The 20,462-nt window shown below is 40.6% G+C and overlaps 1 protein-coding gene and 1 non-coding gene across 15 annotated transcripts in view; one reads left to right on the forward strand and one right to left on the reverse strand.

The window, feature by feature from the left end:
- AKAP13 (A-kinase anchoring protein 13) overlaps positions 1-20,462 on the reverse strand; it is a 368,214-nt gene that overhangs the window by 95,057 nt on the left and 252,695 nt on the right. For all 14 annotated transcript variants that reach the window (XM_063638599.1, XM_063638597.1, XM_063638600.1 and 11 more), the window contains 3 exons: positions 17,326-17,401; positions 10,860-10,996; positions 1,352-1,722 (listed from right to left, as the gene is read on the reverse strand). In XM_063638599.1, coding sequence (XP_063494669.1) covers positions 1,352-1,722; positions 10,860-10,996; positions 17,326-17,401 — 584 coding nt within the window. The remainder of the gene's footprint in view (positions 1-1,351; positions 1,723-10,859; positions 10,997-17,325; positions 17,402-20,462) is intronic.
- Positions 5,511-5,618, forward strand: LOC129483601 (U6 spliceosomal RNA). The gene has a single exon (XR_008658123.1). It is a non-coding gene; the product is annotated as a U6 spliceosomal RNA (small nuclear RNA).

Raw genomic sequence — 20,462 nt, forward strand, 5'->3', positions numbered from 1 at the left:
TTTGAGACAGGGTCTCACTGTTGCCCAGACTGGAGTGCAGTAGTATGATCATGGCTCACTGCAGCCTCGAACTTCTGGGCTGAAGCGATCCTCCCATCTCATCCTCTCGAGTAGCTGGGACCACAGGCATGTACTACCATACGCAGCTGTTTTCTTTTTTGCAGACATGGGATCTCCTATGTTGCCTAGGCTGGTCTCAAACTCCTGGGCTCATGAGATTATATCAATTGTTTTAAAACAACTGTCAGTCTCATCCCTTATCGGTTTTACTTATTAGCAAAGTAGCTTTGGAATAAGCACACTCTTGTAAATATAGTAGGCACTACCATACTCATTCTTTAAAGCTAAAACCATCTGCTTACATTTGTCTAGCCAGCCAGCAGTCAGAAGTCAAATTCAGGCCAGGCACGGTGGCTCATGCCTGTGATCCCAGTACTTTGGGAGGCCAAGGCGGGTGGATCACGAGGTCAGGAGATCGAGACCATCCTGACTAAGATGGTGAAACCCCGTCTCTACTAAAAATACAAAAAAAATTAGCCAGGCATGGTGGCGGGTGCCTGTAGTCCCAGCTACTCGGGAGGCTGAGGCAGGAAAATGGTGTGAACCTAGGAGGCGGAGCTTGCAGGGAGCCGAGACTGCGCCACTGTACTCCAGCCTGGGCAACAGAGCGAGACTCCATTTCAGAGAAAAAAAAAAAAAAAGTCAAATTCGACATATCTTCATATAGCCTGCTTCCAAACTGAAGGACTGATACTGGGTGATACTTAATACAAGTTCCCACCTACGAAAATCCCAACAATTTAATGGTATGTAATGAATGTAATGAGTCTTATATCCTCTTAAGGGTTAAACAATGGTAATTTAGACTTTATCGAAACTTTCTGTATTAGAAACAGAAGGTTTTAATTCTCAGGAAATACTCTGAAAAACTCTGATGTGTTAAGACTGTAAGACTTCATGTTTGTTTCTTAATTCAAAGTTGACATGAAACTACTGCCTCCAATATTTTCTCATTCATAAGTTTCATTAATGTGGTAACAATAAATGTTCCCATTTACTAAACACTCATTATATGACAATCACATTTCATTGTATTATTAAAAATAATAATGAAGGTATTTTACAGATGAGAAAATTAAAGCTTAGAGGGGTCAGGTGACTTGCCCAAGGTCATCTACATAGTAAATTATGGAGCTGGGGTCTGAACACAGATTTTCCTGATTCCAAAGCCTATATTCTTTCTTCTGTACTATGGGGTCTCCTAAATCCTTTTACCAACAATAATACAAATCAGAAGCTTTTCAAAAGCAAGCAGACACTGAGACACTACACAAACCGCCTCCCATCTCACCTCCGGTGGTTCATTTCTGCATCGCTGGCTGCATTTTTCCCAGGCCCCCAGCTGTGCCTCCGGAAGGGGGAAAGAGAGCGCATGGAGCTCCTTAGGACAGAGCAGTTTGCAGGCACTTCAGTGATACTGTCCATCTCCTCCTCCTCCACGTCACCTGGGTCAGCAGGCTCACTCTCACTTTCTCGACCCTCAGCTCCCATCCCATGGCTGTAGAATCCATCAAGGCTTTGCCGATCTCTTGACCTGTTTGGCTTTAAAATCTGGGAGAGAGACACATCACTGCCATGAGAAGAATGTCGGTCCAGTGAAGCCGTGTCATCGGTGGATGAACTGGATCCGGTGATATCACAGGCCAACTGCTCTTCCTCTGGCTGTAATGGAGAGAAAGGACGTATGGTTGAAGCCAGCAGGGCCAATCAGACAGCCTCAGTTATTCTAGATCAAGCCAATGGCTTCTCAGTGGATTCCAGGCAGGCAAGATCATAATCGGCTTCAGAGACTTGTTTTTTTAATAGGATGATCACAATTGGATTCAAATCCCCCCTGGACTCTAGAAGAGAAACAGTCTAGATCTATCCTCTTTTTTTTTGTTTGTTTGTTTTTGAGACAGAGTCTCACTCTGTCGCCCAGGCTGGAGTACAGTGGCTCCATCTTAGCTCACCACAACCTCCGCCTCCTGGGTTCAAGAGATTATCCTGCCTCAGCCTCCCAAGTAGCTGGGATTACAGGCATGCACCACCACGCCTGGCTAATTTTTGTATTTTTAGTACAGACAGGGTTTCACCATGTTGGCCAGGCTGGTCTCTAACTCCTGACTTCAAGTGATCCACCCACCTCAGCCTCCCAAAATGCTGGGATTACAGGCGTAAGCCACTGCGCCCGGCCTAGGTCTAACCTCTTTTTATCCTCTTACTAGAGGTACTAGACTAGAAGTACCTCATTTTTTCTTTCTTTTTTTTCCAATTTGAGACAGGGTCTCACTCTGTCACCCAGGCTGGAGTGCAGTGGTGAAATCACGGCTCACTGCAGCCTTGACCTCCTGGGCTCAAGTGATCCTCCTACCTCAGCCTCCTGAATGGCTGGAACTACAAGCATGTGCCAGCATGTTGAGCTAATTTTTTGTGTGTATTTCTTTTAGACACGGGGTTTCACCATGTTGCCCAGGATGGTCTTCAACTCCTGGGATCCAGCAATCCTCCTGCCTTGGCTTCCCAAAGTGCTGGGATTACAGGTTTGAGCCACCGTAAGCAACCCATTTTTTTCTTTCTTTAAGAGGAAAAATGTCAAATTTATGTTAGTACTTTCAGTCAATATCACCAACTGCAATGAAGGGAATCCATTTGTCTCTGGGTTTTTTGTATATGAAAACTAAATTCATAATGTGTTAGGTTTAATTACTTTTTATAAGCTTTAACTGAAAACAAAGCAGTCTGCTTGGCTACAATAATAATGTGCTGAAATTAATATTCCAAAAGGAAGTCTGTGGTTGTTTTTAGTGGCCTTCTGAAAAACGTGGAATAGCTTATGACCCCACCTGAAGTTTGCCACAAATGCATAAGTACCTGTTACAAATATCTAAATGGAAGAAAGCTATACATTTTTCTCATTTCACTGAGAACTGGCTGAGTGTTATGAGGCCAAATTACACATTAAATAATCAGTCCTGGCAATGAGGTCTTTGATAAAGTGATGATGCTCTTTCCTGGCTAACCTCTAGCGCCTAACAGGTTCTGTGTAACTTTGTTCTAGTAGCCTGACATTTTCTACTTGTTGAAACATACCAGTGGCTGGGCGTGGTGGCTCACACCTGTAATCCCAGCTACTGGGGAGGCTGAGGCAGGAAAATGTCTTGAACCTGAGAGGGAGCGAGGGAGGGAGATACTAGAACACAGAATTTGATGGGTGAGGGAAAGATGAGCTTCACGGTACCCAAAAGGCCAAAAGAAGTGTCTAAGAGATGCTTGATCATACTCAAGATGTGGACACTGTCTTAATAGCTATTTTGCACTCTTATGGGATGGGGGCAGGCAACAGCGAAGGGCATTTTGTAATTCTTTTTCCCTTTTTCACAATATTTTCCTAATTAGTCTACTCAATGTTTTAATTAAGGGTAAAAAAAATTTATGGTTCTTCAAGAAAGAGAAAAAAATTATGAAAATCTTTCGGCTTTAAAATAGAAAACAAGCTCTATACTATAAGGAGACAGGTTTTAAAGGTTTGATGCAGTAGTTCAAAAGCACACTACCTTCTAAAAGCACCCTTTCTACCTTTTGGGCTTGATCTCACAAGCTAATAAGAAGGCTTTCTTTTTCCAGTTCTGTGGAGTCCAGTTTCCTAGATTGTTTGTTAAGTAATGTATGAAATGGGAATGAGAGAGAAGATGCATGGGGATCACTGGCCAGGTCAAACTGAGGCCTAGATTTTCCAATGGACTCAGGCATGAGTAGCAGAATCAAGATTTGAACCCAGGCCGATTTCAACTCAAATTGCCCTATTCTGGTATCTCAGTCATCTTTTTAAAACCCTGTAAGAACAAGATATCAAAGTCAGTATCAGAAAAGTCCCTTCACTGGGTCACTCTGTAAAATAAAACCATGGTTAACCAAGTAAATTCTAAATTACGGTGGGTATTATTTTAAAATTAAATAACTGACTATGCTTGTTGAGTGAGGGCCTCGGGGGTTTCCTAAAGGGGTCCTATTCACGGAGCAACTCTCCATGGACAAGAACAATGTAAATGGTCTCATGAATGTTTCGGCTTTCTCACTGTACTGGGTTGAACAGTGTCCTCCTCAGATACATGTCCTCCTCAGAATGTGACCTTATTTGGAAAGAGGGTCTTTGCAGATGTAATTGATGAGGTTATACTGGAGTAGGGTGGATCCAAAATGTCCCCAGATCCAACATGAATGGTGTCCCTGCAAGAGGAGAAGAGACACAAAAAGACACACAGGAGAGAATACCACGTGAAGACGGAGGAGAGATTGGAGTGCAGTGTATACAACCCAAGGAACACCAAGGACTGTGAACAAGCAGCAGAGACTAGGAGAGAGGCCATTTTCTCAGAGCCCACAGAAGGAAAGCAGCCCCACTGACGTGGTGATTAGGATCTCCAGCCTCCAGAACTGGGACCAAGTAAGTTCCTGTTGTTTTCAGCCACCCAGCTTCCAGTAGTTTCTTCCAGCAGCCCTAGGAAGCTAATATACTCATGCTTAACTGCCTAAATGTCTAATTCTCAAAATAATACCAAGGGACAAACAGAATGAACACCAATAAAGCAAAATGTATAACAAGCCTGTTCTAAAACACACAAAAAACGCTTCAAGGCAAACAAAACTTTTGAGTTAAAGTTTCCATTTATTAATTTACCATACAGCCTTCTTACAAGTTAGCTCTTCTCAGTTTGGAGATAACTCACAGACAGTTATACAGGTGCTTCTTCACTCTGGCATCCAATCTTGGAAGGATTTTGCCTTGAAAAAAAGGCCTGCTATCTCTGGCACTTAACTAATCTGAAGTTTATAAAACAATCATCTACCCTTTTGAGAGTCATTAAAATAAGGTGGGAAAATCTTTGGTGGCCTGTTTATACACATTTTAAAAACAAAGAGATCTGTCTAGAATATATTCTCAACACAAAGCCTTTCTTCCTAATATGTGCTTTTAACTCTGATCTCACTGAAACTACATGATTTCTACAGTCTTGCGCATCTGGTAAGAATAAAGTTCACACAGAATAATATTATTATACTCAGTATTTTTACTGCAGTATGCAGCTCTTACTATGAATTGGTGGTTATTACTTGAAAAAGGAAAACAAAACATCACTGGTGAAAATGTAAAATGGTACAACCACTTGGGAAAAGATCTGTTTCTTAGCAAACTAAACCTATACCTACCATATAATCTAACAATTCGAATCCTAAGTATTTCTCAAGAGAAATGATATTATTTAGATTCCATTTATACGAACTTCTGAAACAGAGAAAACTCATCTGTGGTGGGAAAACAATTAAGACAGCTGCTGCACTGAGAGGGTGTGAATGGAGACTGACTGGGAAGAGACATGAGGCAACTCCAAAGCGATGCTTATAGTCTGTACCCTGCTGCAGGCTGTGTACAATAGTGAATGAAGGCTTCTATCAAAAGTCACTGATGGGTGCTCACTTCAGTAGCACATACACTAAATTGGAACAATGCACAGAAGATTAGCATGGCCTCTGTGCAAGGATGATGCACACATTCGTGAAGCAGTCATTAAATTTTTTTTTTAAAAAAGTCACTGACTGGTACCCTCAAGATTGTACATTTCACTGTATGTAAATTTCACCGAAAAACCCAACCAGCCTATAAACAATACTGAATTCTAAGTATTCAGAGGTGAAGTATATTGATATTTGTAACTTACCTCAAAGAATTTAGGCAAACTGGGTAGACAGAAGGATGGACAGATATATAGTTACATAATAGAGCAAATACAATTAAAAGTTAATTGTAGGATCTACGTAGTGGGTATATGGGTGTTCACTGCACAATTCTCCAAATTTTCTATATGCCTCAATATATTCTTAATAAAAGGTTGGGAAAAATGCCTGATTGGCTTTCTTAGCCAGAGTTACATCATACAAGTATGGATACATAAGTGTATACAGAGGTATAAACATTATAAACATAAAATTACAAAACTGCTGCATACTTTATATCTTATTACTATACTTGAAGAAATCATGCTTAATACTGCCAAAATACTGATCCTTTAATCTCCATTTATTCCCAAATATTTATTATTATTATTTGTAATAATACACAAGGCACTCTACTATGTGCCTTGGAAAATTATGGCTCACATTTTAAACACCTAACACATGCCAACCATTTAATCCATTTATGTTCAATATTTTAAGAAAAGTACCTGATTACAAGCATTACCACTGGTTCACAGTTTTAAATTTTTAATAATTTCAGCACTTGTGCATAGGCAATTGTAGTTTGGTTTTTTTTTGTTTTTTTTTTTTTGAGACGAGTTTCACTCTGTTGCCCAGGCTGGAGTACGGTGGCATGATCTCAGCTCACTGCAACCTCTACCTCCCAGGTTCAAATGATTCTCCTGCCTCAGCCTCCTGAGTAGCTGGGATTACAGGCGCCTGCCACCATGTCCAGCTAATTTCTGTATTTTTAGTAGAGATGGGGTTTCACCATGTTGGCCAGGCTGGTCTTGAACTCCTGACCTCCAGTGATCCGCCTGCCTCAGCCTCTCAAAGTGCTGGGATTATAGGTATAAGCCACCACGTCCAGCAGCAACTGTCGTTTTCTTAATTAGGATTCTGTAAATACATTTATTTTTATTTATTTTTAAGACAGCATCTCCCTCTGTTGCCCAGGTTGGAGCGCAGTTGCACAATCACAGCTCATTGCAGCCTTGAACTTCAAGGCTCAAGTGATCCTCTCGCCTCTGCCTCCCAAGTAGCTGGGACTACAGACGTGTGCCACCATGCCTGGCTAATTTTTAAATTTTTTAGTAGAGACAGGTTCTCACGATGTTGCCCAGGCTGGTGTCAATCTCCTGGACTCAAGCAGTCCTCCCACTTCAGCCTCCCAAAGTGTTGGGATTACAAGTGTGAACCAGCGTACCTGGCTTACATTTACTTTTATCTCGAAAAGGTTTATTATTTTAAGTAATTTTTTGGCTTGGGGATCAAGGACCTGAGAAAAATTACAACACATGAAAGAAGGATGTTCCCTTTAGGTTTTGTATCTTACATAAGTCATTTTGATTTTTTTAAATCAATTGTAGATACATCTGCTAACCTGGAGAAAAAAAATACACAGAAGGGCCTTGATTTACCTCTCTTTGGGAAGACAGGCAGCAACTATTAATATTTCCTGTAGACTTTAATTATCCTTTTGGAAAGTAGAGTGGCCTAGATCATGTATATTTTATAATCATACTTTCTCTCTTAGCTAGTGCCAAAAAGAATCCTAGGATTTCTTTTCACTTTAAAAATAAAATCTAAATTTTATGCTACTGATTAAAGACCTTAGGAACCCACACATATTCATGAGAATAAACGTGAAGCTCATAACACTCACTAAAGAGTCATTTACCAGGAGGCATACTGAAAGGAAAGACAGGGTTAAGGTGAAAAGGTCACGACAAACATTACGGGCTGTTAAAGACCTCTGTGAGGCCAGAGACACAAATGGCTGCAGGAAGTGACCTCATGTACCACTCATGGTTCACAGAAAAAGATGTTGCAATGTCTTGCCTAAAGATTATTTTTTAGAGATGGAGAAGAGGGTTAGAACCTGGGAACAAACTGCAAGACATTTTGATATTTTGCATAGCACACTCTGTGGGTGACCACTGAGGAAGACTTTTAAGGAAGCAGCTGATGGCCTATCTGCCAGTGCCACACTTTTATTTAATCACTGGCTATTAGAGTAGGTTCGGGGAGGTTGAGAGTAAAATAAAAAATGAACAGATTTTAAAGTCAGGCCTAGATGCAAACCTCAAGTTGGCTGCTCACCCACTAAGTAATTTTGGATACATTTCTTTACCCATCAGTGCCTCTGTTTCCTCAAGAGCATAAAACCACCCACTCGTCAGGATTGCTGGGCAGACAAATGGAGATAAAAAATTTTAAAAATTTAGTTCAGTATCTACTGTACAGTAAGTATCCTGTCAATATTAGTCTCTCTCCTTTTTGTAAGTCAGCCCTTGGTTTTATTAATGCTAGAGCAAACATTTATTGCAAAGCCTCTCCTGGTCACAGGCTACTTCGGTAGAGCAAAAACACTAAGAGAAAAATCCTCCCCATCTCTTCTCAGGCCATTTAGACATTCTCAAGCGTGCATGAAGAGGTGAAAGTGAAGCTACCATTTCTGCTTTTCCCTAAGTAGTCTAGTATAAAATGTAGGTGTTATTTATTTACTTACTTATTTTTGAGACAAGGTCTTGCTCTGTCACCCAAGCTGGAGTGCAGTGGTGCCATCACGGCTCACTGCAGCCTTAACCTCCTAGACTTAAGTGATCCTCCCACCTCAGCCTCCTGAATAGCTGGGACCACAGGTGTGCACCACCATGTCCGGCTAATTTTTGTATTTTTTGGAGAGACAAGGTCCCATTATATTGGCTCAGGCTGATCTCAAACTCCTTGACTCAAGTGATCCTCCTGCCTTAGCCTCCCAAAATGCTAAGATCCACCATGCCTGGCCTCCTTCAACTTTTAAAAATTGTATCTGTCTAGTATTCTTGAAAAAAAAAATCTTCCAAATCTAGCACAGGTCATTTATATGAGCAATTTTATAAATGGTTCTGGGAAAATAAGAAGGCAAAATATAGAAAATTCTAATTCTTCTTAGCTAGGAAAACCATTCAATTAAGTGACCAGAAGTAACTCTGAGTCTGCGGAGATGGTAACATCCAGGCACAAGCTGTCATGCACCTAGGAGGTTGCAAGCAAGCATTTCTTAATGAAGACACTTCAATTTTTAAAAAACTTTTTACGTCAAAATTTTCAAACATATATAAATGTTTAACAAATCTCTGTATATCCATGACCTAGTTTCAATGATTATCAATGATCCCATTTTCAAGCTGGAACTCGGAGATACTATCTAATCTGTTTATCTCAGTATGTTTTTAGCGACACCTATTTTCAGAATGGTATTCCCCTTGCGGGGAATAGAATTCCTTACAATTAAAACCTCAGAGTCACAGTGGAAATTACCTAAATTCTGATATTATAAAAAAATAAATAAAATAACATAAAACTATTGATTTCTCTTTTCCTAAGTAAAGAGAAAGGCAGATCTTCTAAATGTGGAGTTTTTACTTCATAGAATTTTTTGTCAAGTCACCATGAGTGACAACGACAGAAATCCTTAAGGTTGCATCGTATTAAATAAGTCTTTCCAAAGACCTTGAGAGGACAATGAGCCCAAGAAAAAAAGTCAGGGAAGGCCAAAAATGAAAGGAAGGCACACAGGGTACATTCACAGAGGCACTGATACGCTCCTGATTCCCAAATCTTTAGGTCTCTATTCTTGTAACTTCTCTTTTTTTTTTATTTTTACTTTTGAGACGGAGTTTCACTCCTGTTGCCCAGGCTGGAGTGCAGTGGTGTGATCTCAGCTCACTTCAGCCTCGACCTCCTGGGTTTGAGCCTCAGCCTCCCGAGTAGCTGAGATTACAGGCACGCGCCACCATGCCCAGCTAATTTTTTTGTATTTTTAGTAGAGACGGGTTTTCACCATTTCCAGGCTGGTCTCGAACTCCTGACCTCAAGTGATCCACCCGCCTTGGCCTCCCAAATTGCTGGGATTACATGCATAAGCCACCACACCCTGCCTATTCTTGTAACTTCTACACAGCATCATTCACCATCTTGGACAACCTAATCACCCACTAACACAACCCCTCTCACCACTTCTCCGAGCTCATTATAAAACAAGAAGGAACCATCTTGGTAGATGCAACAGTGTTTCTGCCTCTTCACCTCCTTACCATTAAGAAAACCACTTGTGGCATATAATTGAGTAGCATTTGCCATCTCTGCTGTGGGAAAGCCCTCTATTCTTCTCAGGGGAACAAAACAGAACTTGCTGCAACTAGAAACAAACATAAGCAAAAGAAAGCAAACTGCCCCCATACCCCACCTCCCTTAGCCTCCAATTATATGCAAATGTGAGCTGATTCATGTGGAAGGGCTCCATCAAAGACATCTAGAAAGTTCCAATTAAGCAGGCTAGATGAGGATGAGTGATATGACCACACTCAGCAGGAAGCTTCAGGCCTAAACACATTAACCAGAAATGACTCTACAGCTGGTTTATAAATATGACATCATATAGTCTGAGCTGCAGTCCTTGCTGCCCACTGAGAACTGTTCACTGTCATCTGACTTAATTAGTTCCAAAGGAACTTCCATTTCTTTGACTCCCAAGTGAGCTTCAAAATCTGCATTTAACTAGCCACAATTTCACATTAAATAACTTTGGCCACTGCTTTTTTCTTTCCTTTTTTTTTGTTTTTGGAGACAGAGTCTCGCTCTGCCGCCCAGGCTGGAGTTCAGTGGCGCGAACTCTACTCACTGCAACCTCCGCCTCCTGGGTTCAAGTGAGCACGCCCAGCTAATTTTTATATTTTTAGTAGAGACGGGGTTTCACCATGTTGGTCAGGCTGGTCTCGAACTCCTGACCTCAAGGGGCCCACCCACTTCAGCCTCCCAAAGTGTTGGGATTACAAGCGTGAGCCACCATGCCCAGTCCAATGCCTTTTTCTAAACCCTGGTAATCTCGCGCTTCCTTCTCCAAGAGAACATTTGAATGCCTCTCAGAGTGAGTGAGGCCCTACAGGGCTAGCTGGATCACAACTTACTAGCAGGAGTTACATATTTAGGGAAACAGGAGAGCACAAGAGGGGGAAAAAGTTGGAAAAGAGTTCGGGAAGCCCAAATAGGAACACGAAAGCCGTGGGACAAAAATGAAAGGAAGGTCCACACAATACCTTTGTGAAGATGATGCTGTCCATGTCATCACTGGGTGAGTGAAAGAGGTCGGAATCACTCCCAGATTCTCTTTTAAGTACACCTTGTTTTGAGGTACACTCTCTGCCCAGTCCAACATCCAGGAAGTCCTCACATTCTGAAAAAGAGAATTTATTCACCAATATTGAAAAAAAAAATCCAAAACACAAAAAACAAAAAGAACCACTTCCTTTTCACCTCAGCAACCAGTCTTTTAAATCTCTCTCTCACTCTTTTCTCTTCCTTCCCTCCCTGTTTATTTCTTTTTTCAATATTAAGAAGCTATAAAGGACACAGTCAAATTAGTAGCTCTGCTACTCCAATTCTAGGTTGAAATAGCTCCTACAGGACAATCATGCGTCTGCCACGTTTATATTAGGTACAGAAAGATAAAAGGATGATTTAGAAGCATATTCTACTTCTATTTAGATACTTGAATGGTAATGTTTTCCTCGTGGTAGTGAGTGAATTTTTTTTCTTTTGTCTTCAAAATCCAAAGTCTTTTACTAGCAACTATGTGATGGGGGTTTGTTTTAAACTTATAGGTTCTACTGAATAATAAAAGAAATATAACTTTTCTTACCATAAATAGCTCTTAAATTGGGGGCATAATGTGCCAAAGTGGAAAAATGTATCATTTAGAATCTGTTTTCAGTTCAATAACTAGAACAGGGACCCTGGCAAACCAGAGGGAGGGGTCTGTGACAGAAATACCACCTTGGTACATCGAGGAAGCCTAAAAACTTAGTAGATTGAAATAAGCAAGGTATTCTCTCTTATTAACTTTGCTTTTTTGTTTTGTGTTGTTTATTTTGAGACAAGTTCTCATTCTGTTGCCCAGGCTGTACTGCAGTGGCACAATCTCAGCTCACTTCAACCTCCGCCTCCTGGGCTCAAGCAATCCTCACACCTTAGCCTCCCAAGTAGCCGGGACTGCAGGCACATGCCACCAAGTCCAGTTTATTTTTTGTAAAGATGGGGTTTTGGCATGTTGCCCAGGCTATTAACTTTGTAAACAAAAGTGACATGTGACTGGGTACCAATACGGTTAAAGAGATTTGTGGATGGTGAAACCAAGAACCCAAGTCCATTACTGAGTGGATATGAGCTTCCTTCAAGAAGTTTTTGCAACTTCCGCCTCCTGGGTTCAAGCGATTCTCCTGCTTCAGCCTCCTGAATAGCTGGGAATACAGGCACGTGCCACCATGCCTGGCTAACTTTTTTTTTTTTTTTTTTGTATTTTTAGTAGAGATGAGGTTTCACCATGTTAGCCAGGATGGTCACCATCTCCTAACCTTGTGATCTGCCTGCCTCAGCCTCCCAAAGTGCTAGGATTACAGGCGTGAGCCACTGGGCTTGGCCCTAAGAAGTTTAAAGATAAAAGTCATGGCCGGGCATGGTGGCTCAAGCCTGTAATCCCAGCACTTTGGGAGGTTAAGCCAGGCGGATCACCTGAGGCCAGGAGTTCGAGAACAGCCTGGCCAACATGGTGAAACCCCGTCTCTACTAAAAATGCAAAAAATTAGCCAGGCATGGTGGCAGGTGCTTGTAATCCCAGCTACTTGGGAGGCTGAGGCAGAAGAATCGCTTGAACCTGGGAGGCGGAGGCTGCAGTGAGCCAAGATCACACCATTGCACTCCAGCCTAGGTGACACAGGGCAACTTCATTTCCAAAAAAAAGGATAAAAGTCATGCATCTCTGTTTTTGTAAGCAAGTTAATGTGTTATTTGGACAACCAGGTAGGCATGCTTTATCAAATTTGTAGGTGACACTAAGTGATGAGGGACAGGGCAGGAAACCTGGCTATCTAGGAGTTAAAGAGAACTCTACTTGGAGGTTTTGGGGGAAGCAAATTCAAGAGGAACTGACAGTACAACGTGATGACAAAACCAAAGAAACACTAATAGTTTTAGTCTCTATTAGTAAATAGTACACTGGCATCCAAAACGGGGACAGTCCTGTCACTATGCGCCATCCAGACCACACCCTCAGGATTGTACTTGTTCCTAAATAATATCTAAAGTAGAACACTGATAAACAAAAATGTGTATGTAGTAATGGGGTCATGACAGTCAAAACATCTGAGATACATTCAGCTTACCGAGGAGCCTGAAGAAAATGTGCCTGAAGACTGTCACAGATTCCCTCTGTGCTGCTCCAGAGGCAGAACAAAGACCAGTGAGTGTGAGCCACAGAGCTTCACTAAAACGGGGCTTCTTGGCAATAGGTTGGGTGGCCCATAAAGCAGTGACTATCACTTTACCAGAAGGGTTTTGGAACAGAGAATGACTATGTCAAGATATTACAGAAAAGGTATCTGCACAGAGAGGGAAGTGAGGGTTGGACTAGATAACTTTCAATGTCTCCTTTGACTATTAGATTCTATGCTTGGATGATAATTATGTTGTCTCTGTGTGTTGAAAGTGGGAAGAAATAGTTGTTCTAATCAACAGTTAATTAATTAGTGACAATCACTAAATTATTTGCTCTGGTAGCTTAGAGCAAGGGTCAAGGATGCATTGCATTGGTATAGGTCATAAATCACTTGCCAATAAAATTACTTTTTCTACTAGTTAAGCATCTGGCTAAATACTGGGGAGTATCCAAATAAAAAGAAATGTTTAGTGTTGGGGGGAAGCAGTTTACTGTCTTGTGGCAGAAATGAACATATTAGAAGACAATTTCAACAAAGAATTACAAAAAAAAAAATGCCATAGGAAGTGAGACAGGGCTCATGGATGAATCTGAAAATCTTTCGGTTAAAGAAAAAATCACCTTAGTCTGTTTCAGTCTTGGTTCAAACTATTTCGGAGTGTGTTAGTTCAATGGGAACAGCCCTGCCTTTAACAGACTGGAAACTACGGGTATTCTGGAGGTTTTTTGTTTTGTTTTTTTTTTTCACATTTCCTAGAGTATGTAGTAACCTAGGAGGAGTTGGTGGGTGTGATCTATTCCTTCTCCTTTCCCCACTTGAAAAAATAAAAAAATGCCTTTCCGTGGTTGAGGGAAAAATAGAGGGGCTGGCCAAGAAAAGAAAGGGCTGTCACAGCAACTACGCTGAGCTGCTCGCTGTCCAGCTGGCCCTCTAACAGACCACGTCCAAATTCCAGACTGGAAAACAAACTAGCTCACGATATTCGAATGGAAAATTCATGGGGAAGATCCAGAGTCAGTCCTGGTAGGAATACCTCACCCAGAAAATAAATTCAAGCCAGCACCACAAGGGATAACAAACTAAGTTTGGGATGAGAGTCTGCTCTCTGAGATAAAGCTGACTGTTGAGGTGGGAAAGAGGGAAAAGTACAGAAAGAAGGGCTAAGATGGAGAGAGAGGGACCGTAAACCATTATAACCCCCTAACGCCATGGGGCGGGGGGGGGGGGAGGTGGGGGGAATCCCTAAAGGCAGAGCTAATCCACACCCGGTGTCACATGAATTGGTAAGTTTTCAAAATTAATAAAATCTTTTCTTTCTTCCTGTATGTCCCCTTCCTACCGAATAAAGGGGAGCGGCATATCTAAGTGTAAACAAGAGTAAAGAGCTCTGGTTTTCGAGTTAGACTGATCAGGCTTAAATCTAGGTCTGACTACTTAATAGAAGAAAAATTCCAGGCAAGAAGTAATTTCACCCCTCTCAGGTGCCATTTCCATAACAGTGACAAGAGATGATTAGTACTTCCCTAAAGGAGTCATAGTGACAGGAATAATTTATACACATAGTAACCAGAACTCTGGTTTCCAGCACATAGCAGGTGTGTGATATATGTGTCTAATGAAGTTAAGGCTTCATTAACTTTTAATGTATGATTCAGTAAGTATCCAGATGACAGTACCTTAAAGGTGGACATAGGTAGGGCCAGTCCCATTTTATGAGCCATATGTAAATCTGTCTATAATTTTTATGTACTGAGCTATTAGCTTTTCAGAAGCTAACAGAATACAAACTTTTTAAAAGGTGTTATCTAGTCATTTGGGTTTAAAACGACATATATGCCAACAAACTGTTGTTGGGGAAGGGCTGGAAAACACACTGCTGACATGCAGTGGGCTCTGTTATGTCATACTAATCACAATTCTATTTTGTAATTTCTCCATTATTGAAGAGTATACAAAGTGATTTTAAAAGACAGTATCTTGGCCAGGCGTGGTGGCTCATGCCTGTAATCCCTTTGTAAGCGCTTTGGGAGGACGAGGCGGATGGATCACGAGGTCAGGAGATTGAGACCATCGTGGCTAATACGGTGAAACCCCATCTCTACTAAAAATGCAAAAAAATTAGTCGGGTGTGGTGGCGGGCGCCTGTAGTCCCAGCTACTCAGGAGGCTGAGGCAGGAGAATGGCGTGAACCTGGGAGGTGGAGCTTGCGATGAGCTGAGATTGTGCCACTGCATTCCAGCCTGGGTGACAGAACAAGACTCCGTTATTTATTTATTTATTTATTTATTTATTTGAGATGGAGTCTTGCTCTGTCGCCCAGGCTGGAGTGCAGTGGCGTGATCTTGGCTCACTGCAACCTCCACCTCCCGGGTTCAAGTGATTCTTCTGCCTCAGCCTCCCAAGTAGCTGGGATTACAGAGGCGTGCCATCACACCCAGCTAATTTTTGCATTTTTAGTAGAGATGGGGGTTTCACCATATTGGCCAGGCTGGTCTCGAACTCCTGATCTCATGATCTGTCTGCCTTGGCCTCCCCAAGTGTTGAGATTACAGGCATGAGCCACCTCACCTGGCCAAAAGACAGTATCTTATTTGTTCTAATACTATTGCTCCCTTGAGGAAGTATTTATAAAGTAAAATACAGAAACCTGCAAAACAAAGTACCTGGGATTCACAAAAACACTATGCCGAAAATCAAAATCTCAGGTCTGAAGCTCAGCAGCATAATTCTGATCTGCAATCCTGTTAAATTGAGATTTTAAAATAATTACTCTAAAAATACTAAATTGCTTATGCTTGGGGTTAGGGTGTACAGTAGGTCTACAGAATTCAAAATTGTGTCCTGGGGAAAATGTCCAGGGGTTCAAAAATTATTTCTCTAAATATAGAAATTAAACTATGATGTGTGGAGATTGTTCCTTCCTATGAATATTCTAACTGTGAGCAACCTCATTTAACCTTTACTTGGCAGAAAGTTTCACTCTTGGGTGGTTTTAATTACACTTTTAGAAAAAGCCCCAAACAGTTTAAGGAACCAAAACACAGTAGTAAGTGGTACACGTTTAAGTAGAAGGTTCTAGGAGGCTACATGGGGGAAGTGTCAGCTAAATCTGTGAACAGGGCCAATCTTGTAAAACTTGGACCCTGAACACAACTATAGCATAATATCCTTAACTACTCTCAAAAAATGAGACAAAAATAGAGAAAAACACTTTTCATATTTCTTTTCAGTATTTCCTTTGTAGTAAATGTCAGAGAATTGAGAATCAGTAGGAAACTGCTCTGGAGTTAGAGGATTCAAAACAATTTGTTTTTAAATTTAATACTACTGGAGGGTATCTACATGTAAACTATTTCTAACAAGACCTGCAAATGAAGACTAGGTAATTTTTAAAGCTGGGCAGTAAAAATTGGGAAGGCAAACAGAGGCTTGTTTGGTGAAACAGACTAAAAAACTCAGAATGCAAATTACTAGTATTCACTTAGCAGCCGTAGGAACAGGCGCAGGGATTACTCATCATGTTATCTGTACTACACCCTCAAAATGAGACAGGCTACTAACACTTTACAGATGGGAGGCAGACAACAGAGCACAAAGACATTAGGGAACATACTTTACGTCACACAGAGTTAGAAGCTGGACCTGGTTTAAAAGTTGGGAATCCTAACTAACCACAAGCCATGTGCTGTGTCATTAACAAGCAAGGTCTTAAGAGCATCATAGCCTCAAGCGTTGTTAGGAATAACTCAAAGGTACTTAAGGAAAGACTCAATTCCTGACCATGCGTCCAAAGTGTAATGGTTCTCAACCCTGGGTACACAGTAGGGTAACCAAAGGAGCTTATAAAGATTTTGATATCTAGGCCACACCCCACCCAATTAAATCAGAATATCTGGAGGTAGGACCCAGGCATCAGTATATTTTTAAAGCTTGTTCAGCCAGATAACTCCAATGTGCATTCAAAATTGAGAACCTCAGGTTTGGTTAACAGTATATTTATACTTTTACCAGATTAAAAATTCTATGTCATATGTATATGCACAGCATAGACGTCTTCACAAATGAATAAATCATAAAGCCACCTATGATGTCCATTGCTATCAAAATAAAATTCAGGTAATTATATGTGCTCATCTTCAACTGTAAGACAAAATGCCTACAAACCCAAATCACATATATCCCTTCCTCTGATTTATTGTATAGCATGCTAAGGAAGGGCAGATCTCCAAATAAAACGATCTGCCAGAGTGGGCCTGCAGCTCCAGAAAACAAATGGATAATCTCAGCTTACCTGGGCTCTGCTTGGAAGCCAGAAGAGATGCTGCATCAGGGCATGGCTCTATTGTACACCAGTTTTCTCGGTTTATCTGAAAGAAAAGGAAAACACTGAGTTTCAGACATTGAAGTAATGGGAGATAATTTTATAGGTGCCAAAATTATGTCAACTGACCAATATTCCTATCTTTTTCTTTAATACAGGGTGAGCAAACTTTTGTCAAGGGAAAAAAAATTTTTTTTCACAATATAACCACAGCAATCTATACTCAAGGATCTTAAGAGGTTGTCAATAACAATTAGGCATACAAAAGCAATAGGAAAAGATACATAAAGATGAAGGCCATAGTGTAGGCCAGGGGTAAAATTAAAAAAGTTAACAAATGAAATTGACTAAATATTAAAATACATATTTGGAGTGGCTCATGCCTGTAATCCCAACACTTTGGGAGGCTGAGGTGGGAGGATTCCTTGAGGCCAGGAGTTCAAGACAAGTTAGGCCAACATGGCGAAACCCCATCTCTACTAAAATACAGAAATTACCTAGGCATGGTGGTGGTGCATGCCTGTAATCCCAGCTAGTCAGGAGGCTGAGGCACGAGAATTGCTTAAACCCGGGAGGCAGATGTTGCAGTGAGTCGAGATCACGCCACTGCACTCCAGCCTGGGCGACAGAGCAAGATGCCATCTCAAAAAAAACAGGCTCAAAGGGGTTGCTGAAGTAATAAAGAGCAGGACTGGTGCTGGAATGCCAAGTCTGTGTTATTCTAAAAAAGCAAATACTTCCCCCCTCCCCATAAATTAAAAAAAAATTAAATATCGCCTTTACACCTCCTAACCATCTTAATATTATAATTCTCTTTGATTAAATTTTAAAAATTACCATTGAAGATTTCAATACTCCTCTCTTAGTTAATTGATTAATACAAACAAAATCAGCAAGATAGAGAAAACTTGAAAAACCTCAACCAATTTGAGCTAACACAATATAGAACACTCCACCCAATAATAGCATAAGAAACATTCTTCTCAAGTGCACTTGGAATGTTCATATTCTAGCACATAAAACAAACCTCAAATAAAACAAACATATACTGTAGCACAAGTCTTAAATATAAGAGAATTAAAATAATAAAAAGTATGCTCTGTGATCCCAACAGTATTAAATCAGAAATCCAAAACAAAAGATACTTGGGAAAAACTCAAATATTTGAAAAAATTTTTAAAAACTTCTAAATAGGCTGGGCGCGGCGGCTCACGCCTGTAATCCCAGCACTTTGGGAGGCTGCGGCAGGCGGATCACAAGGTCAGGAGATGGAGACCATCCTGGCTAACACGGTGAAATCCCATCTCTACTAAAAAAAAAAAAAAATACAAAAAAATTAGCCGGGCATGGTGGCAGGCGCCTGCAGTCGCAGCTACTCAGGAGGCTGAGGCAGGAGAATGGCATGAATCTGGGAGGCGCAGCTTGCATTGAGTGAAGATCGCGCCACTGCACTCCAGCCTGGGTGACAGAGATTAAAAAAAAAAACTTCTAAATAACCCAATGAAAGTAGAAATATTAAGAAAAAGAAGAAAATACTCTGAATTGAATAAAAATTAAAACACCACATATAAAAATTTGTGGATATAACTAAAGCAGTGCTAACAGCAATATTTATAACATTACATGCCTATATTAGAACATAAGGTTTCAAATCAGTGATCTAAACTTCTACCTTATGAAACTAGAAAAAGAGGAGTAAATTAACCCAAAGCAAGCAGGATAAAGAAAATAAAGAACAGAAATCAATTAAATAGAAAACAGAAGAACAGTAAAATCAATGAAACCAAAAGCTGGTTCCTTATAAGGGTCAATAATATCAATACAACTCTGGCGAGGCTAATCAAAAAAGAAAAGCTACAAATGACAGGAATCAGGAATTACAGTGCGACACCATTACAGATCCTATATACTGAAAAAATAAATATTATGAACATCACTGCAATAAATTCGTCAAGTTGGATGAAATAGTAGCATTCCATGACACTATACAACTACCAAAATTCACTCAAGAAAACATAGATAATCTAAATAGCCTTATTCTATTAAAGCAATTGAGTCCATAGTTTAAAACTTTATTACAAGGAAAACTTCAGGCCTAGATGACTTCAGTGGTGAATGCTACCAAACATTTAAGAAAGAAATGTCAACTCTACACAAGCTCTTACAGAAAACAGAAGAAAAGTATTTACAATGCAGCTCATTTTATGAGCCTAGCATTACTCTGAAATCAAAACCAGACAGATACAAGAAAACTATAGCTCAATATTCCTCAAGAATATAGATGCAAAAAAACCTTAACAAAATTTTAGGTTAATGGAATCCGCAATATATATCATGAGCAAATGGGTTCATCCCAGGAATTTAAGGTTGGTTTAGCACTTGAAAAATCAGTTTATTAACAGACCAAAAAACTCACCAACTAATGATCATCATTAGATGAAAATAATTTGGGGCCGGGAGCGGCGGCTCACGCCTGTAATCCCAGCACTTTGGGAGGCCAAGGCAGGCAGATCACTTCAAGGGCAGGAGTTCAAGATCAGCCTGGCCAACATGGTGAAACCACGTCTCTACTAAAACTACAAAAACTAGCCAGGTGCGGTGGTGGGGCTCTGTAATCCCAGCTACTAGGGAGCCTGAGGCATGAGAATCACTTGAACCCGGGAGGCAGAGGTTGCAGTGAGCCGTGATTGTGCCACTGAACACCAGCCTGGGTAACAAAGCAAGAATCTGTCTCAAAGGAAAAAAAAAAATCAGCAAAATTCAACATCTATTCATGATAAAAACTCTCAGAACACTAGGAACAGAAAGGAAATTACTCACCCTGACAAAGGCATCTATAAAAAACCTACGGTTCACATTATATTTACTGGTGAAAGACTGAATGCTTTCATTCTGAGATCAGTAACCAAAGATGTCCATTTTCATCACTTTTATTCAACAATATTCTGGAGGTCCTAGCCAGTACAGTAAAGCAGAAAAAGAAAGAAAACGTATACCATTGGAAAGGAAGAAGTGAAACTTGGTTTATTCACAAATGGCCTGACTGCCTATGTAGAAAATCCTAAGGAATCTATAAAAATACTGGAATAAATAATGTATTAATAAAA

This window comes from Symphalangus syndactylus, chromosome 5, assembly GCF_028878055.3.
Source record: "Symphalangus syndactylus isolate Jambi chromosome 5, NHGRI_mSymSyn1-v2.1_pri, whole genome shotgun sequence".
Taxonomy (NCBI): Eukaryota; Metazoa; Chordata; class Mammalia; order Primates; family Hylobatidae; genus Symphalangus; species Symphalangus syndactylus.